This window comes from Fusarium vanettenii, assembly GCF_000151355.1.
Source record: "Fusarium vanettenii 77-13-4 chromosome 8 genomic scaffold NECHAsca_17_chr8_1_0, whole genome shotgun sequence".
In the NCBI taxonomy this organism is placed as follows: domain Eukaryota; kingdom Fungi; phylum Ascomycota; class Sordariomycetes; order Hypocreales; family Nectriaceae; genus Fusarium; species Fusarium vanettenii.
Window position 1 is genome coordinate 366,093 of NW_003315868.1, and position 20,211 is coordinate 386,303.

At 49.8% G+C, this 20,211-nt stretch overlaps 9 protein-coding genes across 9 annotated transcripts; 8 read left to right on the plus strand and 1 right to left on the minus strand.

Annotated features, from left to right (window-relative positions):
* Positions 1-827: 827 nt before the first annotated feature.
* NECHADRAFT_83372 (uncharacterized protein) lies at positions 828-2,177 on the plus strand (the record flags this gene model as incomplete). The annotated part of the gene is made up of 1 exon (XM_003046867.1): positions 828-2,177. The coding sequence occupies one exon, from the start codon at positions 828-830 to the stop codon at positions 2,175-2,177; it is 1,350 nt and encodes a 449-aa protein (XP_003046913.1).
* A 617-nt stretch (positions 2,178-2,794) lies between these two features.
* Positions 2,795-3,646, plus strand: NECHADRAFT_83373 (uncharacterized protein; the record flags this gene model as incomplete). The annotated part of the gene is made up of 2 exons (XM_003046868.1): positions 2,795-3,110; positions 3,159-3,646. 2 exons carry the CDS (start codon positions 2,795-2,797, stop codon positions 3,644-3,646), a joined length of 804 nt encoding a protein of 267 aa, XP_003046914.1.
* A 366-nt stretch (positions 3,647-4,012) lies between these two features.
* Positions 4,013-6,469, plus strand: NECHADRAFT_46442 (uncharacterized protein; the record flags this gene model as incomplete). Its single annotated transcript, XM_003046869.1, has 8 exons — positions 4,013-4,140; positions 4,187-4,257; positions 4,305-5,083; positions 5,128-5,252; positions 5,294-5,442; positions 5,485-5,660; positions 5,703-5,877; positions 5,922-6,469. Coding segments are annotated over 8 exons (2,151 nt in total), but the record flags the coding sequence as incomplete, so codon positions are not given.
* A 66-nt stretch (positions 6,470-6,535) lies between these two features.
* NECHADRAFT_45960 (uncharacterized protein) lies at positions 6,536-7,369 on the minus strand (the record flags this gene model as incomplete). Its single annotated transcript, XM_003047036.1, has 1 exon — positions 6,536-7,369. The coding sequence occupies one exon, from the start codon at positions 7,367-7,369 to the stop codon at positions 6,536-6,538; it is 834 nt and encodes a 277-aa protein (XP_003047082.1).
* Positions 7,370-8,341: 972 nt separating this feature from the next.
* On the plus strand, positions 8,342-9,763 carry NECHADRAFT_83376 (uncharacterized protein; the record flags this gene model as incomplete). Its single annotated transcript, XM_003046870.1, has 4 exons — positions 8,342-8,378; positions 8,453-8,488; positions 8,604-9,009; positions 9,070-9,763. 4 exons carry the CDS (start codon positions 8,342-8,344, stop codon positions 9,761-9,763), a joined length of 1,173 nt encoding a protein of 390 aa, XP_003046916.1.
* A 1,625-nt stretch (positions 9,764-11,388) lies between these two features.
* NECHADRAFT_83377 (uncharacterized protein) lies at positions 11,389-12,583 on the plus strand (the record flags this gene model as incomplete). The annotated part of the gene is made up of 2 exons (XM_003046871.1): positions 11,389-11,430; positions 11,975-12,583. 2 exons carry the CDS (start codon positions 11,389-11,391, stop codon positions 12,581-12,583), a joined length of 651 nt encoding a protein of 216 aa, XP_003046917.1.
* A 577-nt stretch (positions 12,584-13,160) lies between these two features.
* Positions 13,161-14,019, plus strand: NECHADRAFT_62547 (uncharacterized protein). Its single transcript, XM_003046872.1, has one exon. The coding sequence runs from the start codon at positions 13,219-13,221 to the stop codon at positions 13,840-13,842; it is 624 nt and encodes a 207-aa protein (XP_003046918.1). The 5' UTR covers positions 13,161-13,218; the 3' UTR covers positions 13,843-14,019.
* A 147-nt stretch (positions 14,020-14,166) lies between these two features.
* Positions 14,167-17,190, plus strand: NECHADRAFT_95267 (uncharacterized protein; the record flags this gene model as incomplete). Its single annotated transcript, XM_003046873.1, has 6 exons — positions 14,167-14,344; positions 14,453-14,498; positions 14,532-15,439; positions 15,487-15,488; positions 15,624-15,792; positions 15,836-17,190. 6 exons carry the CDS (start codon positions 14,167-14,169, stop codon positions 17,188-17,190), a joined length of 2,658 nt encoding a protein of 885 aa, XP_003046919.1.
* Positions 17,191-17,993: 803 nt separating this feature from the next.
* NECHADRAFT_6871 (uncharacterized protein) lies at positions 17,994-19,115 on the plus strand (the record flags this gene model as incomplete). The annotated part of the gene is made up of 3 exons (XM_003046874.1): positions 17,994-18,176; positions 18,448-18,923; positions 18,971-19,115. Coding segments are annotated over 3 exons (804 nt in total), but the record flags the coding sequence as incomplete, so codon positions are not given.
* Between the last annotated feature and the right edge of the window lie 1,096 nt (positions 19,116-20,211).

The window sequence follows — 20,211 nt, forward strand, 5'->3', positions numbered from 1 at the left end:
TTATACAAGTACTGGAATCGAACCCGAACGCCGTCTCCAGGTTAGGGTCTAGATCTCAGATCGGCTGGATCAATAAAAGTCCGTTCCACGGCAGCCAGGGGAATCCCCTTGGCCAGTCTGACCACGTCCACTTCCTCTCCTTGAAAGAATACTCACTCCTCCTTGAAAAGCAAACCACCGCTCCCAACGCATAGTCAATGGCTCGAAAATGTCTTTTCTGAGTGTTTCCCGAGCCCTGGTACGCTGATGAGCCCTGAGGCGCGACCTGATTGGCTCTCTGGGAGGTGACAGCCCGCGACGGCCCTGGCACTGCCAACCACCCGCAAAGCGTCACGACAGCTGCCCGGGCATAGGTATATCAACTCAACTACGGTCGCATGCTTTCACCCTTCAGGGCCCGTTCGAGGGCCAAATGGCGTAACGGCTTAATTCCCTGGCCGGGTGCTTCAGCTTTACACTAAGACACCGTCTGGCGACCTTATAGGTGTCGATTCGCTATCCTCGAACACTTTTTTTGCCATTTTTAATAAAAAGTGATAATAGCATGGGAAGTCTGCTTGTCGCGAGGGAGTCAAATTTCTTTTTTTTTATTTATGAATTCTTGTTATCGACTTCTGGAATGCAAAGAATCACAATTCTCACTTTCTCAGCTACCTCAACACAGACAATTTGCCTTGCACCCTTTCGGGGACTGACGCCTCCTGCAGGCATCATCGCATGTCACGTGAGAGTCACATCATGAGGCGCTTCTCCTCGACCGTTTCAACCTCATCCTTCTCAGTTTATCCTTCGCCATCAACTCTAGCCATTCCATCTCCACCGTCACCATGCCATCCCATCTAGAAACCTTCCCAACCGAGGTCATCGAGTTGATTGTTAGACTGCTACCACTCAAAGATATCCGCAGCCTTCGCCTCGCCTGCAAGGCTCTGTCAGGCAAAAGCTCCGAGTCTCACTTCAAGACATTCTTCCACACTCAACATGTCGTAATGACAGCCGATGCCTTGCGAGAATTCACAGTTAATGTCCAGGCGGGAGGCTTCCGCTCTTGCGTACGAAAGCTATGTCTCGTTGGCGTACCCGACAAGGAGGCCGAGAGAACCCAGGCATTTCATTTTGATCCACGCCAAGGGGCGATGACTAGCCTGCTCACACAAGCATACAACGGGCTTACCAAACCCCACAGCGTCGACAGTCTCCTATCGCTCTCACTAGAACTAAGGATCGTCAAGAATGACCTGCCTAACAGCGCTCTGCGCAATGCAACACACCTTGCAAAATCAAAGGCTGTGTGGCAATGCGCAATTGACGTATTCGACCAGTCGTTGCGAGCACTAGCCGCCAGTAACTTGAAACTCAAACATCTCAATATCTTCAACGGGCCAAACATGGAAAACTGCAGCCTGCCCTCCGAACAGCTTAGCATGATCAACTGGAGCGACCCAGGTCTGGCCGAATCACTGTCCACTCTTACATCCCTATCAGTCAACATCTCCACCCGCATCTTTGTCTTCAAAAGCCTCAGAGACCCGTCGGGCGACGGCCTAGTAGGAAACATCCCTGGCGGAATCGCGCCAGCCCTGGAGGAGCGCAACTTTGACGGCCTTCCAAAGGTCTTGGCGGCATGTCCCCGACTTGAGGACCTGGATCTGAGATACCGTAAAATCATCACCCGGGCCCTGTACAACGACGTATTGGTTCTACAGCGCGTGGCAGGGTTGCAGAAACTACCTGTCCTGAACCGCCTGAGCATCAACGGCTTCACCGCCAACTCGCCCGACCTCCTCAGTATCATCAAAAGAACTAAACCCCGGGAACTATCCCTGGGGCCGATAACTCTCGAGACGGGGACCTTCCATTCCATCTTCGACTACTGCTCCAGCAGGGAAGCTAACATGTCTAAGGCATCGTTTGAGGGGCTGGTTCAGATGTCCTACCAGGATGGCGCGGGAGTGGTTCATTTTGTCAGCCAGTGTCCGAAGGTGCCCGTGGTGCCAAACCGGAACCCAAATTCACCGTTCCAGGCTCAGTTTTGCAGCAGGTTTGGAGAGTTTGAGAATCTCGGCCAGGGTGCTCGCATCTCTTGTCATCTTGATCGGTCAAGTTTCATCGGGATGCCGCAGTATGGAGGGTGTCCGCCGTCAAGGAGGCAGGATCATATGAACAACTATTTCTAAAAACACAGCCAATTGACACCTGATTAGTTGGGGTCCTTGACTATTCTTGCAAGGTCTTGGTGCTAACACCAGCCAAACGTTGGATACAGAAGGTATTACTGGGAAAGGATGCTCAGGGTAGCTAGATGCGGAGAGCAACATGCGGAACTAATCACAGTAATAGCAAAAGAAGAAAGATCCATGGGGCTGAGGACAAGCCAGGCAATTTCATTTAGAGCGCGAGAGGATAATATTCAGAACAATCGATTTTCCTATAGTGGCGAGTGCTGTTGCGAGCGTGAAGCACACAAAGAATTAGTGGTGCCTTGAGCAGTGAAAACGCCATGAACCAGCAACACCTTTTTGCTCTCCTGTTGGTGTTTAAGTGGGAGAAGGCTATATGACGATTCAACTACCTCAAATATCCTGCACATGGTTCCACCAAGCCTCGGCCGCCGTCTCCGAAGCCACAACAACCCCGCATGGATCTCAACATTTCGATCTTCAGAAACAAGAACAGCTTGCTTTTTAGATCGGAGATGGCGCCCGATAAAGTGATATAAACTTCTAAGACAACGGCAGCTCAATAACTGGCCGTATCCCCAATTTGTCATCTCACCTCCCCAAAGTGCTCAACCATGGCTTCGACTCAGTACACCAACAACCTCCTCAGATGCGTCACTCGCAAAGAAGTCTGCAAGTCATTCGGTATAAAACTATCGACAAGCCCTCAGATCGTTCAAACAGCTCGACATGCTGGTTTTGACTCTCTTTTTATTGACCTTGAACATGCCTGGTTGACCCTCGCTGAGGCAAGCAACCTCTGCAATGTTGGCCATCTCGCAGGCATTACTCCATTCGTCAGAGTCCCTCATCAGTGTGGCAATGGCTTTGTTCAACGGGTGCTTGACGGGGGTGCCATGGGTGTGATATTTCCTCACATTGAAAGCGCAGGTAAGAGCACTGTCAGTATCCAGCTGAACAACAATTGACCTCCGGCAGACGAAGCAAAGGCAGCCGTGAAAATCTCCAAGTACCCTCCTCATGGATGTCGCTCAATGACAGGAGCCATGCCTCTATTCAATATGCGACCAACACCTTTAAACGAAGCTATCGAGTTTGGCAACAACTCAGGATCAACAGTCTTTGCAATGATTGAGAGCAAAAACGCCGTCAACAATTCGGAAGAAATCGCAGCCGTTGAAGGCGTCGATGTCCTTCTGATTGGATCATTTGACCTGAGTATTGACCTGGGAGTTGGTGGCAACTGGGAGAGCAAGGAATACAGAACTTCAGTGGAAAAGGTCAGCCAAGTTTGCCGAAAGCACAACAAGATCTTTGGAGTTGCAGGTGTTTACGATAATCCTACACTTCACGAGTGGTTCATCAACACTCTGGGTGCTCGGTTCATGCTCGTTCAGCAAGATCTGTCTTTGATAGCTGGTGGAGGACAGAGAGCTGTTAGAGCCATACCCGCAGTGCGTCTATGATAGCGTAACAGGGGCGATCTTATCTACAAGTCCCAATTTTGTAATCAAGCCATTCGCCGAGTCATTTGTCAGCCCCACCTCGAGATAAAAGCCTCGGGGGCCCTCTCCGAACTCAATCTTGACCACATTTCTTGCATTGCTCGCCTCGGAACCCAGAAAACGTGGAACCTGACCCTTCAGACTTGATAGCAGACATTACACCCCAGTAGGCTTTATCGAATTCTTCGGCTACTCCACACAATGTCGGCTTCGCCAAGACGTGCCGCAAACCCTTCAAAGCGGTCAAGGAACTCGGCCCAGAAGAGCACAGTTGTAATTGCGTCAGTGTTGTTCTGTTATACACCCACAATTATACATACTTAACATCTCAGTTGTCAAACATGCCGCTCCAAAAAGGTTAAATGCTCTGGCACCGCGCCTTGTCAGTACTGTTCGAAGCGAGGACTGTCATGTTCGATTAGTCCACTTGGTCCGCGGCGGATATACTCGGTGACGTATGGGTTACCTTGCCGTTATTGATCTCTTTAACCTTTTCATTAGCAAGATTGCTGAACTCGAAAGCCGGCTTGCGAGATATGAAAGCGAGGGCACAGAGCCGCTCCCTGCTGATGGTGATTTGACGATTCAGCTACATCGAATCCTGCTTACACGAGTCAAGGAACGAGACCTAGGTCAGAGTCTTCGGGTCTGCTCAATCCTGGATCACCAACACCTGGACTGAGCCTAGGAAGCCCTGTATTAGACGCAGACGTGCCAATGGCCCATGGTCAATCAACCACTCCAAGGAGCACGACGTCACAAATGCCCAGTACTTCAAATGAACAACACAGTATTCCAGAGACACAGACACCAAGGCCAAACCTTGAGCCCAGATCCCAATATCACGCCCCAACCATCGCTGCCGAGTCGTCCTTAAGTTCTAGTAATGAATTCGGCAGAAAGGTTCATGAAGTACTGACCAACTCCGGTCCATCAAGTGCCAGAACAATCCCCATATCCCCAAATCCTGTACAGCCTACGATGAATCATCCATCACCTTTCAGAGCTTCTACTCAAGCTATTCCACAACTACCCAGTGAAGAAGAAGCTTTTCAACTCCTCGAGACCGTTGGTTTCTATATTGGACAAACGCAGTGTCATTATGACCTTCGAGGCCTCACTGATCGTATTGGGTGGCTGTACGAGAACATGGATGATCCTCAGACTCATGAACTATGGTATATGCAGGTTCTTCTTGTTCTGGCCGTTGGGCAAATCTTCAAGGCCGATAGCCGAGAAGAGGAGAACTTGCCGGGAACGACATTTTTCGAGTTCGTCGAGCGAAACTTGCCTACAGCAAGTGCCCAGTACAGACTTGGGAGGTTGGCAGTTGAGGTCAATGCCCTCATGGCCATGTACCTTCAAATGGCAAACCGTAAGGAGGAGGCCTATCTTTATGTGCGTGCACCACTTGGCCTATCGACTTCCGCTAACTTTACTAGATAAACACTGCTCTCCGACTAGCTATTTTACATGGCTATCATCAGAAGGACTCTGAACGGAACCTTTTGAGGTCAGAGAAAGCACAGATCAACCGGCTATGGTGGACAATATACATGCAAGAGAGGTAAGCTAGATCATCCCAAAAAGACATCACTAACAAGTCAGACGCCTAGCCGCAGCAAATGGAAAGCCGTCAGGCATCATCGACAGCGCCATAAGCATGCCTCTACCTTTTGAAGCCCCTGGATTTCCAACTGGCGCTGCTATTCGCACAAACATCAAGATTGCACAGGTGACTGGGCAGGTGATAACAAGTAAGTTGATGCCCAGCTTGAAGTCAAGTCTGACCTGAATAGTATTGTATGGTACCAAGTTCAAGATAGAGCAAGATTTCGTCTCCCATGCTCAGCCGATCATCAAGAGCTTGGCCGATATCGCAAAAGAGATCCCATCAGAGCAATCCCTGAGTCTTTGCGGAAACTCGGAACTGGCACTCAGGACATCTGCATCATTGCATCTCATGCTCTACCAGGTAAGATACTCGTTATGTACTTGAATTATGCTGACGATATAGGCAACGCTGTTAACTATTCGACCTCTTATGCTTCACACCGCACAACTGATCTTGAGCGGCCAACCCTGCAACGAACTCGAGGGTGGTTCACTCGACACACTTTCCAAGACCTGCTCAGAGGCTGCGAGGCGACTTCTGGAGGTTATAATTGCTCTAAAGAGAAAGGGGATACTTCGTAAGTGGCATATATTATAGAGAACCGTAACTAATTGGGCCCAGCAATATTCGGCTTCTTTGACTGCGACGCCGTCTTCTCGGCAGCTTTCATCATGCTTCTCACCATGATCTTTGATTCAGCTTGTGAGCCAAGCCAGAGACTTAACCCTACTCCGGGCCTAAAAGACGCAATGGACATATTGCATTACATGGCTGAACATGGCAACACCTTTGCGAGACAGAGGTTTCAAGAAGTCCAAAGCGTGCGAGATCATCTCTCGGCTGCGTTGAACTCTCTTGAGGCCAACACACCCACATCAACCAATCAAACAACGACGGTATCAAATTCAGAGCACCAAGGATCTGGCACAAGCGCTGTTCACAGTGCTCACCCCCCACATGAAGATCCTCCTTGGTATCCCCCTGTATGGGACGTGTCAGATCAATGGCTTCACTCTGTCGATTTAAATGGGGAGCTCAAAGATTTGCCTCTGGGAGACTCATTCGACCAATATCAGTCCCTACTTAATGATCCAGACTGGAGTTTGACGGGACAAGACGTGGGAGATTTTGCAGAACTAAGAAGATATATACAAAGATTAAACTCGTAAAAATAATGACAGACTAGGTATAACCACACCTAGAATCTATAATTCTAGAACACCACTCCCTTAGCATCAACCAAGACATGGGCAGAAAAACTTGCGTGCCGCCGCCTTGAGGATCTTATTGCGCACCCTCTTACCCCTCGCCTTGTACTCTGCAGCGTCGTTAACATGAGGAAAAGGCACGTCGGGAACTTCTTTTCCCAAGAAACGACATAGCGGTTCCCATCCATCAGTGAGCTTAAAGTCCAGAAGCTGCTCGCTAGGGACCGCCTCTCGCACATACTTGTAGTGCCTGACATATGCCGTCTTGAGGTTCTTGACAACATCGTTATTTGACTCTGACCTCGTCCAACCACGCTGCATCCGGAAGCACACGGGACCGCTGGTGTAGCCGGTGAAGTAAGAGACCTTGGTCACAAAGGCTCGGTGCCTGGGGTTTGTCGAGTCCTTGACAATGGGGACCATGCTGTTGTACCACTTTTCAATGTCGCGCTCCACTAGAATGACCTTGGCGTCTGGGTAGGCAGGGATCAAAGATTCGGCGTAGTGAGAGGCAATGTCGGACACGGCGTCGTATTTGCCAAAGACCTGATCCCATTCTTCTCTTGAAAAGGGCGTGCCACGGTATGTCGGAAGGTTTGGAAAGGTCGCGTCGTTGGCCTTGTCGAAGATGGGCCATTGCCATTGGAGATCGTATTCTTCACAGGCGTCCCATCCGTGATGCACGTTGGGGTATCCCAGGATCTGCAGGGCCTTCATCAGGGAGGCCGTCCCCGTGCGAGGTGCTCCCAGACATAGGATTGGTGGCGATGAAGTCGACTTGGGAGTCTTTTCGTTTTGCTCAGCTCCCTCAGGAGCGACTCCAGCTGCGGGATCAGGGCTAGGCTTCTTGGTCTCCTCCATATTGAACTGATGAATTCGAAGTTGAAAGTGGAATCTTACTCAGATTCGAGGGGCCAAGGTTTAATAAACCTTCTCCATGGTCATTGGCTAGGGGTCCGAGCTGGTTATCCGAGCCGTTATTTAGGGCGGCCCGTTAATTTTGGATCAGCAGCACGGTCTGCATAATGTCGCCAAGTTGGGATGTAAGCTGACGGCCGCGCTAGCCAGCAGAACCCCTGAAACGGACTCTACCGAGGTCCCGAAGCTCATTGACCTGAATCTCGGATGTCGGTCCTTGAGTCGGATGCCGGTGGTAGTTTGGACGATTTATCCCAAATAGGAGTCCAACTGTCAGGTCCAAACTGATCTCACCCTATAGACCCATTGGTCAACTCGGTATATTAACAGAATGCAAGCAGAGCCAATCGCACGAGGTCATAACTAGAGAGCAGAATAATGTCCAGTTTTGAGATACTATATGAGAACATGATCAAAATCATGTCGCCATGAGGGTAGCTATATTCCTAAGGCTGGGTAAAGTTTTCCTATACCGTCTACGTGGGCTGCAGAGAATGACCGCATGTCCGAGATCTGGTTCCTCATTGGGGCTCCAAGGCCTCGACTGATGTGTTGACTGTCCGCTTCGGCGCGTTACAGATGTTTGGCAAATATCTCGGCAATTGAAATCATACATGGCTCCCCTTAGACGTCCCACTTCCCCCACCCAGAGTGAAGCCAAATCAGGCCGCGCCAGTAAAGTACAATTCCGCTCAAGTTACTCCGTAGTTGAGCTTTTGTCGCGGTATTGTCTCTAATTGGCTGAAAACCAACCACGCTCAGTGCATAGGGCGTAAAGACTTGACCAAGGGCGCAAGTTGACAAGAGTCGAGTCACAAATCCGTCGATAAGAAACGTTTAAATGCCCCAGGACCTTCCGTTGATAATACCATCTATTGTCGTCTGTTATTCGTTCCCCAAGTACAAATTGAAACAATGCCGGAGATTCCTGAGTTAAATATTGACAAATGGAGTACGTATTTGACCCAAGCGGGTGCTCGAGTATAATCGACACGATGGATAACGACTGCTAACTTATCCTTCTAGTTGAGGAATACGGGGTTTGTCGGCCCTCCCCAGAAGGTTTGCGGAGACTGACATAATCCTACTGCAACAGCCGAGAGCTAGGATTAGCCTGTATGGTGAGGGACCTTGGAGACGCGTCATCACAGGACTCTAATATCTTGATGTGCCCTAGACTCGTATGCATCGGCACTCTCTTTAAATGAGCTGCAGCAACTCGCTCCGAACACCACTCTCCTGGACCCAGGCCTGGCGCTCACTTATGGCACAGCCTTGGGTTCCGTGCGTCTTAGAGAACGAATTGCTAAGCTTCACTCCTCCCCCAACGTGAGACTGACCGCAGCCAATGTTGTCATCACTCCAGGTTCCAGCATGGCCAACCACCTCGTGTTAGCCACACTCTGCGGCCCAAGTGACCATATAATCTGTCAATATCCGACGTACGGACCTCTGTATCTCTTGCCCAAACACAATGGCGTTGACGTTAGCTTCTGGGGCTTGAAAGAGGCTGACGGGTGGTCTCTGGATATGGGGGAATTGGCTGGTATGATTCAGCCCAATACAAAGGTCATTATCATTTGGTAAATTTCCCCCGTCCCCAAGGTTATTAGACTACAAGACCGGAAACTGACCATCACTAGCAATCCAAACAACCCGACTGGTACAGTCCTTCCTAGAGATACACTGGATCAGGTCATAGCTCTTGCCCAAAAGCACAACATTGTGGTCTTCTCCGACGAGGTTTTTAGCCCTCTCTTTCATACAAACGACCGGGCCCCTCCTTTAGTCTCGATAGGCTCTCCTGGTACTGTATCGACTGGCTCTCTCTCGAAAGCTTACGCCTTACCTGGCATCAGAATTGGCTGGGTCATATCACAAGATAAGGACATCATACACCGAGTTAGCGTTCTCAGAGACTACACTACCATCAGTGTCTCACTGCTGGATGACTCTGTTGCCTCTTTTGCATTGAGCGAGGAGGTGCTACCCCGACTGATGGAGCGCAACTTGAAACTCTGCGCCGAGAGTATTACTTTGATTGATGAATTCGTCAAACGTAATTCTCAGAGGTGCCGCTGGACCAAGCCAAAAGGATCGGGAGTAGCGTTCGTTCAGATTCTGAACAAGGACAAGTCACCCTCGGATGACTTGGACTTTAGCAAGAAGCTAGTTGAAGAGGCTGGCATAGTTGTTTTACCTGGCTCATATTCCTTTGCTGAAGAGGGAGCAAACGACTTGAAGGGATATCTTAGAATTGAGATTGGTTCACCTGGACGACTGCGGGAGGCTTTGGTAGCATTGGAGGAGTTTGTACATAAGTACGAATCTTTCTAAGATGGCAACTCAAACAAAGTGGCCGGTTATATTCTCCCTTGAATTTTGCAAAACCTTCGCCAAGGTCGCGAAAGAGGGTCTTGGGCTAATTAAATTTACATTTATATCACCATCTTGGCCGCGGCTAATTAGGCCCCGACATTAAAGGCCCTCGCGCCGTCGTACGCCCTCGCAAGCTGCTGTTGCAAGCCAGATGTAAACCTCAGGGATTAGAATTAGCCTTACTGACCTTTGACAACGATGCTGCCGTTGGCAACTCCCCTAACAATGGCTTGTTTGAAAAATGGGAAATGCAGGAATAAGACCTCGGACTGGTTAAAATACAATGCACAAGTCCGACCAAGCCAATAGCAGACTGCATTGGGATGGCTGAGCAAATAAAGTCCAAAGAAACCAAAGATCCCAAGGACGAGGGCGAGGATAGCTGTATTTTCCACACCGACTTGCTGGCAACAGCTGAGCCTAGGAGTCGCCCTGTTTCATGAATGCGAAATGCAGGAACAGCACCTCGGAATGAGTTAAAATACAGTCCGAGGATGTATTACTGCATGGACAAGTCCGATCAAGCCAATGGCAGAACGCATAGTCCCACAAACCGAGAACAACTTGGCTTGATAAAGTTAGTTTCGATCTTGGCAATTAATCAGTCAATAAACTTTGTGTCACGATTCTGATCCAAGCTTGCATTTGGATGAAAGTCCTAATTTCCGAATATAATCATTGTCACTGGTGATGAGACGATTTCTGTGGATCCAAGGGAGATATATAAGGATGCTTCGATGCTCTTCATTCTTGTAGCTTTACCAGAACCAATAGATTAGTTCTCTCTCAATCATCACTTCAAGATTTCAAGATGCGCTTCATTTCCGTTGCTACCGCCCTCTTTGCCCTGACCAACGTTTCATCTGCCTGGACTCAGGATCTTAACGGAGTCTGGACCGCCAACAACAACTGGTACTGGATTCGAGGCGGCAAGTTGATTCCTTTTGAACGAAATAATACGCCTTCAGACACTGACTTGTGGTATAGACTATGTCCACGAAGGATGCACCAGAATGAACACGGAGCAGACGCACGTCGGACCTTGCGCATACTTCACCAACGACCGTGGTGACATTTTCCGAGGACGTAAGTATTAACAACTCGTTTCATTCTTACGTGAAGCGTTTACTAACATTGGTTGTAGACTGCGCGGTTGTCCTGGGCCACAACCACAAGGAGATTCGCTGCCGATAAGCAGGTTCAAGACGTGAGAGACTTTTCAGGTCTCAGGAGACAGGTCCTACGACTGAATCCATAGAAGCCCAGTTGGGCATCGTCTAAACATAACCATGTGGTTGTTGAATTAAGCTTGTTTCATCATCATAAGCCTAGTACATATCCACGTGTCTTCCCGTCTACCTACCCAAATAGAAAATGACCTTTAAGTGCAACCCATTACAAGCTCTCTAAATCTCAAATGAATGCTTGTGCAATTATGTTATTCTTTCAGACTATCGATTTGGTGGGTTTGAAAGCTTCCCATGCAGTTTGTAGCTTAAAGGACTATGTCAATAGGCCTACTCCGTTGCTTAGCATTATCTGCGCCCAATTTGTACCTTTACCAATATCCTCTCTATGTAGCCATGCACCCCGGGCGAAGGGGCTTGACCACCGCGATTTGCAAAGTAAGTAGACGTTGGCTCTGATCAATTCGTATCCGGGCTATCCTTGAGAACCTTTATAATGGCAAATATTTCGATGCGATTCGATAAAGCCGGAGGGTTTCCTGCAATGATATTGGGGACGTAGGCAGTTCTGGGAAGGGCTTCATTCGAATCCGTCGCATTCCCGAACAAGGCTGCGATGAGCACTGTGATTGACCAGGGTTGAGGCGGCAGGGTTCACAGAGCTTCCAATTCCACAAGGTCTTAACTAGGCACAAAAGATCCTCCTCGGAGACATTTCGAAGGGGTTAAGGTGAGGGAATATCGAACATTGCTTGAGTCTGTGGATCTGGCAGGTTTATTTGTTACGACAAGATGAAGTTTTGAACTCATCAGCGTGAAGAGGGCAGCGACCTGGGGGTTGCCTCCCTGGTTGACAACCATTGACAAATTACAACCAATGGCGAATATGCCTCAGCGACGCCTCGGCGGCTAAGTACATGCTGAAACTTACCCGTCCTGCGGCTGAGATCGCCAGAGAATGGAGATCTTGGTTCTTTCATAGCTCCAACGCTCCGTCTTCAATCACTTCCGTCCCGCCATGCAGGATACGCAACAAGAGTTTCCGCCAGAGGAAAGCACGGCAGATTGTGCCATGACCCAGACCGACACCAATTCTGGCTATGGAGGCTTGAGTAATGCGGGCCTCCAGACACACGATGACCACCTCGACCCAGAAGCCAGCTCCACGGCGTCTAGCAGTTGCTCTCGCCCTCAACCGCCCTCCGACGCCGGGACGATTCAGCCGCAGCCGCAGCCACAGCCAATACGGATACAGCCGATTAAGAAACAAATCGATGTAGCCACTGCGAGACGGGCCAACGATGTCATCGAGCAAATGAGCCCACTGTTGCAAGAGTACATGGTGAAGTCCAAACGCTACAAATACCTGTCGAGGCCCAAGCGTAACCCTCCTTCCATGTCAATACGGCCCATAGTGCTTGGGACAACAGAAGAGGATGCCAAGACTTGCCTGGTTATCTTCTGTACTGACAGCCACGGAGCTCATGATCAGATCAGAGACTTCCTGCGCCAATCTTTTGTCAAGGAAATATACCAGCCTCGAGACAGCGCAGAGCCTTCTTTTGATGTCCACGTCTTCGGTGCATCTTGAAACTTTATGGAGAGGTGGCAATTCAGCACCACGGGGAGTTCTGGAGAAGTGGCTTGAACGCAAGAGTGGAGCGAGGTATGTGATGATAGCGACTCTGGGAGGTGTAGCTATCGCAATACCTCTAGGGGCGTTAGCATTAGTCGTTTCCATATTCCAGGCTTGGGTTGGAAGGCAGCAGTGGCAGCATCCAGTTAGTAACTGGGTGGGCACACCACAGCATCATTCAGAGGCGGTATTAGATAAAGAATCTGGGTAAATTTTGCGGGCTATTCTTCATTATTTCATCAAGCTTCATCTAAGAACATCGGACGAATGGCATCAATAGAGTTGAGAGAATACTCCCTTGAGAAATCTAATCGGCTACAGTGCCTGCGGGTGCGTCGCACATGGCCTTATCGCGCCATTTCAACAGCCAATCATGTTCTCATGCAGGTGCCCGCATCGTCACTGACTCAAATCACTCGCCAACACTTCTCCCTTCCCCATCATAGTCACAACCCGACATCTCAATCAAAGCATACAAGTGTTCCATCAAGTTCAGCTGGCAACAGTCATCCCAATCTCGAAGATTGTCACACGGAACGCCATTCACAATCACCCTTGAGCTATTTCTCTCCAGCAACTCCACTTCAGCCATGTCTCACAAAACCCAAGAGCCCGTCATCACCAAAACCTCCGACCTCCCAGTCGATGAGGCCAAGTGGATAGCCCTCAAGAAGATCGAATATGTCGACCAAGTCGGAAAGGCGCGAACCTGGGAGGTTGCTACGAGAAAGACCAGAGGCAAAGCTGGTGTGGACGCTGTCGCAATGGGAAACATTCTCCTGCACCCCTCAAAGCCCGCCTCCACCATGCTCGTCATCCAGTACCGCCCTCCTCTGGATGCATACACCATTGAATGGCCAGCTGGCCTCATCGACGCCGAGGAGACACCCGAGCAAGCTGCGGTGCGCGAGTTCAAGGAAGAAACAGGCTATAACTGCAAGGTTCTCAGCGTCAGCCCTGTTCAATCTGCGGATCCCGGAATGAGCAACGCCAACATGCAGCTGGTCATGGTCGAGGTTCAACTCAACGAGGACGAAGAGGAGCCAGAGCAGCGATTAGATGATGGAGAGCATATCCAGCGAGTGGTTGTGCCTCTTGCTGAGCTGTACGATCGCCTGGTCGAGTACTCGAAACAGGAGCGAACCGTGGTTGCTGCAAAGCTGTTTCACTTTGCTGCTGGCATGCACTTTGCCCAGACGCAAAAGTACTTCTAAGACAACTAAACTCTCATGCACTATGGCCCGGAGTGTTGAACCGGGATAGATCAGGAGACTTTGGAGGATAGATTCTTACTCATAGAGTATTCTAGAACGCAGCAGGGGGCGCTTCCAACTTCATTGCCGACAGGTCCTCAGGCACGACTGCAAATAGAAAATAGAAAAGGTCCTTTCAAACTCGAATGGTTCGAGCTCAGAGACAATGTCCAAGTTGGAACGGATCGGAATAACGGCAAACCGAACCAGGTCTTACAGCGAGTTGAACCAAGAAACTTTTCCCCATCCACAACCCCCCATACAAGAACCTTCACGCTTCCACAAATGTCTCCAACAAAATCTTCAAGATACTCGACTTCTCGCCAAAAAGCCTGCCAAGCATGCTCAACCGCCAAGGCAAAATGTGACCGCAGACCTGACACCTGTGGTCGGTGTGCCCTGCGAGGTCTAGATTGTCACTATACTCAATCAAGGGCACCCAACTCGGAAAGCCGAGACACGAGTCTTTTCGATGGGAATGATACAACCTACTCACTTCCAGAGGTTCCATTAGAGAGCCTACCCCCAACTGCCAGGACAGATACGCCAAGTTCAACAGTCCATTCGATAGAATCCATCCCTGGCAACACCCCTGGCAGCTCAGCTGCACACGCCCTGTCACTCAACGCCATCGAAACTAATCCTCCCAGGCAACCAGATCTCGACTTCTCAAGACTCGAGCTTTTCTGTCCCATCAACAGTGACGACATCAAGAACCGCTGGCTCAACACCTATGTGCCGTTCCCTGGGCAGACCTTGAAAGACTATTCTCCCAGTGTAATGGGCTTCGTCTACAGAATCCTCAAGTCATATGCATCAGTCGTGGTGCGAGGTCGCGGAATTCCTCCTTTCATCCACTTCTCGCAAATCACTCCAGCAGCGGTTACTCGTCCTCTTTCAACTTACCTCAGCTTGGTGAGGATCTGCGAAAACTCTCTTCCTGGCAGTGAGGGGGCTGCCACGGATATCCTGCAGCGGGAAATGGCCAACCTCTACGAGCAACACGCAACATATGATGGTGTTAATCTTCTTGCCGCATTTCAAGCATATTTGATCTATGCACTGGTTCTGTACTTTCACCTCACCCCCAGTCAAGGGCCTGCTCCCTTTCTACGGCAAGCCATCATCAATCTCCAAGAAATCGCATGCACAAGTTCCCAACGAGGCCTTGTCTGCGTGGCTGAGCAAGACGGCATCCGACCGAAATGGGAAGCCTGGGTCGTAGCAGAGGCAAAGCGAAGAACCCTCTACACAATGTACTTTTTGGACAACGTTCTCTCAGCTCAAGATGGGCTTTCGACGTATCTAGGCAGCGAACTACGAGGATTACCAGCACCCTCAAGCAAGGTTTTATGGCAATCACGAAGACATGATTGGGAAACAGCATATAATATTCATCTAGCTGAATGGGCAGAAGGAAACTTCCGGATCGATGAGCTGTGGCCTCTTTCGGAAAACTCGGAGACCTTGGCCGAAAGACGAGACAGGGTCGATCGCTGGTTAGAAGGCGTCGACGAGTTTGGGACGATGCTTTACGCAGTGACTAGTTGTACGCATGGTACTTGATATTCAAGACCATGATATCATGCTAAGTCCATTGTTTAGTGGTAGATCAATATAAATTTCTCGTTCGGCGTTGAGGTCGCCCCGGAGCTGAGAGCTCAACTCCGGAGGCAGGGTCTCAGCTCCGATAGCATAGCCTCAACTCCGGAACCCAAAATTAAACATCCCTATATAAACAGAACGTCTCTTGGTCACAAACTGTTCAGACAAACACAGCAAAATACATCATGGCCACCGATTCAAACACACAGAACTCTCCCAGCTCTGGGACTGCCGAGCAACCTTATAGCATCTTTGACAAGCGGCAGAAAGCGTTGATCGTTCTGATCGTTTCTGTCGCCGCCACATGTACGTTCCTAAACTATCATCCGTCCATATACTGACATTACAGTCTCTGGATTCGCTTCCAACATCTACTTCCCCGCCCTCCCTACCATCGCGCATGATCTCGACACCTCGATAGAGCTCATCAACCTCACCGTCACCTCGTACCTCATCTTCCAAGGCATTGCGCCAAGCTTCTGGGGTCCAATCTCGGATGTCAAAGGACGTCGAGTCGCATACTGCTGCACTTTCATCGTCTTCTTGGGTGCCTGCATTGGGCTGGCAGAGGCAAAGAACTATGCAACCTTGCTCGTTCTGCGATGTCTTCAGAGCACAGGCAGCGCCAGCACCATCGCCATCGGATCTGGGGTTATTGGAGACATAACCACGCGTTCTGAGCGAGGAGGTCTCATGGGCATCTTCCAAGCTGGGCTACTCATGCCAGTTGCCGTCGGTCCCGTTATTGGCGGCTTACTGGCTGGATCCCTTGGTTGGAGGTCCATCTTTTGGTTCCTGGCCATCTATAGCGGTGCCTTTCTGGTCTTTTTGGCGCTTTTGCTCCCCGAGACATTGAGAGCAATCATTGGCAATGGCAGTCAAACGCCTTCAAGCCCAATGAACAAGTTTCCTTTGACTGTCTATCAGAGGACGACCAAGACACATTGGGACCAGGTACCCCAAGAACCAACACCGAGAAAACACATCGACATCACTGGTCCTATCCGGATTCTCATCAGCAAGCATGCTGCTCCCATCATTCTCTTCCTCGCCATCTACTATGCCGTCTGGCAGATGAGCATCACCGCCATGTCTACTCTATTCGAGACGAAATACGGCCTTGGAGAGACTGAAGTTGGCTTGACCTTTATCGCCAACGGGGTAGGCTCCATCATTGGTACTCTTATCACTGGAAAGATCCTCGATATCGATTACCGTCGTGTAAAAGCCCAACATGACTCTTCGGTTGCCGACCCCGAGGCCAATCAATCCGAGTTTCCTCTCGAAAAAGCACGTCTTCGCCTCGTACCTCTCTTCTCCCTCCTCCAATGTCTATCCATCATCCTCTTTGGTTGGACCATTCACTACCCTCACAAAGTCCATATCGCCGTGCCGATTATATCTACCTTCATCACAGGCTGGACAGCTGTCTCAACACAGTCCGTGGTCATGACCTACCTCGTCGACGTCTTTCACGATCGCAGCGCGGCTGCCAGTGCAAGTCTCAACCTTGCGAGGTGCCTGTTTGCCGCCGGTGGCACAAGTTTCGTCATGCCAATGATCAATGGCATTGGAGTTGGACCAGCATTCACAGTGTGTGTTGCTGTGCAAATCGTTGGACTACTGAGCTTGGGTATACAATTCAGATATGGCAGCAAATGGAGGAGAGAGTCAGAGACCGACCGGGTAAAGAATTCCAGGTGATCAGATGTCGTTTCTTGTCAAGACAAGCCACCTACACATAGATAGAAAGCACTGAGACACCATTGACACCCATTCAAAGCCATGCTTCCAGCACACCACATAACAACGTCAACTCACTTTTCCAAAGCTTCTAGAAATAATCCATGCTCAAGATCCCCAAGAAAACCCATCAAATACTCCCCGGAACATCTCTCAACCGATCACTTCCACGTGAGGATCGTCGCCATCCTAGTGCCCGTCCGGACACGCCGTGAGGGGTCAAATGTCACCGCCGGACGATAACCGGCCAACGCCTCGATCCCTACAGAACGCCACCATCAAAGCACAATGTGAGGGGCTGCTGCAGCGGAACAAATCCCCGGAGGATGCAAGGCGTCGGATCATCTGCTTGCCCATCAGCCCGTTAAAGGCGTAGGTTTGAGTTCTAGGCGCCGCCCGAGAGCTCAGCAGAGTTCAACGCCAACCGTTAGCCGCAGAGTCGATCAACGGCGGATCGGAGGCTTGTAGATGTCCCCAGATCCAAGCCCACGGGGTACAAGGATGATCCGGGGCCTGCTAGTGGAAGCTTGTCTTCGGCTGGACGGCTTCTCGTCTCTGATAAGCTGCTCGACTGCACATTGACGATCCCGCCACCGGCAGATTCTTTCCTTCGTCCTTGACTTCACAACCGCCATGGACAATCTCTAGAGCTTCCCTACAGTCGATTGCCATGACTATAATACCTCTTTCGAGATCACCACCGTCTTTGCCGTGCGGTTGAAGCCATGTTCAATGCAACAGGCCCCGACTCGAATCGAAATGCGCCTCCAGGTGCCGTGCCCGACTTTGACCATCCCGAAGATGTCTTCTACACGCTCAATGTGGCCATGGTTTCTATATGTGTCTCCTTTGTCATTGTATTCTACGGTATTCGGTTATATGTCAAGCGCACCATTACCCACAAGCTATTGACAGAGGACTGTAAGTGCTGTCATCACGATATTGATGTAGCTAATCATTGCAGGGACATGTAGTGTCGCATTCGTACGTGCGTCGATAGGTAGTTGTTCTTTGCTGACCTTGGTAGATCTTGGTCATGTTGTATTGTTTAACCGTCTTTATGAGTACGGATTTGACCTCAATTGCTGTCAAGTGCTAACACAGACAGTGGCACGATATGGAGCAGGATACCACGCATGGGAGATCCGCAAGCCAGAGTATTACAACTGGCTAAAGGTGAGTTACCCGCCCCAGTTGAGACTTGGCTAACATCTCTAGTGGTTCTACGCAAGTACCGTCGTCTACTGTCCCGCCGCCTTCTTCACAAAAACCACCATCCTCCTCCTCATGGCACGAGTCTTTGCGATCGAACGAAGAGTCTCCAAAGGCATCAAGATATTCATATGGGGTCTTCTCTTGGCCTACATACCCATAGAGTTCCTACGAATATTCACCTGCTTCCCGATTCGTACATATTGGGATCCTTCAGTTAGGAATGCTCATTGCCTCAACCAGCGCAAGATCTTTTTCTCGAGCTTGTCCGTGTCCATCGTCACCGACTTGATCATCTTGATCGTTCCGATACCGTTGACTTGGAAGCTACGCATGCCGTTGCGCAAAAAAATCAAGATTGTTTTGTTGCTGGGAGCTGGAGGAGTGGCTACTGCTTTGACCATGTTTCGAACGTATAAGGCGGTTCAGTTTGTCGACTCAGACGACATAACAGTCGATTACACTCCCATTGATATTTTAACGTATGTTGAAGAATTTCTCTTAAACATCAGTCACTAACTATTGCCAGTGCCCTCGAAATCACCATCGGCTTCGTCTGCGCTTGTCTCCCATCCCTTAACCTCCTAATCGAACACAATATCCGCAAACGCCGTCGTGAGAAGCAAAACCCCAAGTGGCCACGCCAAAGAAATGCACTCTCCTCAATAAAGAGACATTTCCGCTGGGTCAGTTCATCAACAGACCCATCACTCCAGCGTCCTTCCAGGGCCTGCATAAAGAAGCGCAATTCCGATCGAATGATTGATTTCGATGTTGAGTTAGCCATGCTCACTGGGCAGCCAGTACGGATGAGATCAGTGGGAGGCGTGAGTGCAGATTCTCTACACTGTCGACCCCTTGATCACAGACTCAGCTTTGGGGATGGACAAAGAGAGGGATGGTTATCACGAAATCACAAGGACAGCGATGATCGAGATGCCGAGTTCATTATGAAAATGGTTGAGAGTTCGAGGATACGGGCAGATGAGGGGTCAAAAGAGTCTTGGTGTCCAGTCTGGGATGGTCCAAGAGACCCATTGGCTAGTGGAAGAAGTTGGCAGCGCAGTATACCCAGTCGAGGATAGCATTGCATAGACATAGACTTGCATGATGGAGTAATCAAGGAGCATCTACAACTAGTTCTTTAAATCATGAGATATACGCCCTCCAGGCCAAACCTCATATATGCCTATAACCCTGCTAAAGTGACTGTTACAGACACTATCGATTCGCAACTATCATTCGAGCATACGTGCACACAATAGTAAGTCACCTTCTCACCACAACTACCATCGCACCACCATGTTCATATTGACCACCTTCTGGAAGGAGATATTCATCTATCTGCCCCAAGCTCTTTTCCAAGATCGAGCTGGTGTTACAGGAACCAGCTTGTACTATCCGTCCAGCTTGATCTTTGTCAGCTTCCTTACCGCTGCGTCCAGGAATGAGCTCGAGAACTTGAGGTGTGCTCAGGCAGAGTTTCGAGTGTCAACCAGGAGTGTTTTTTCTGAACGTGAGAAAGCTTATGGCCAAGTACTCACCAAGGTACGCGCTGAGCAGCAACTGGTCTCTGTGGAGCTTGAGGGGAGCAGACGTGCTCATCAATGTCTAGAAGCAGACATGGTCAGCAACCACACTCTGCTAGAGCAAGGACGTCGAGGATGGCAGTTGAGACGACTGAAACTTGACCAAGAAGAAAGGATGGGTCGCCGCAGCAGAGATAGTCTAAAGGCTGAGCGTCAACGCATCAACGAGGAAGAATCAGCG

Coding starts and splice junctions, on each gene's coding strand:
- NECHADRAFT_62547 (XM_003046872.1), top strand. CDS start 13,219: ATGTCTCACAAAACCCAAGAGCCCGTCATCACCAAAACCTCCGACCTC.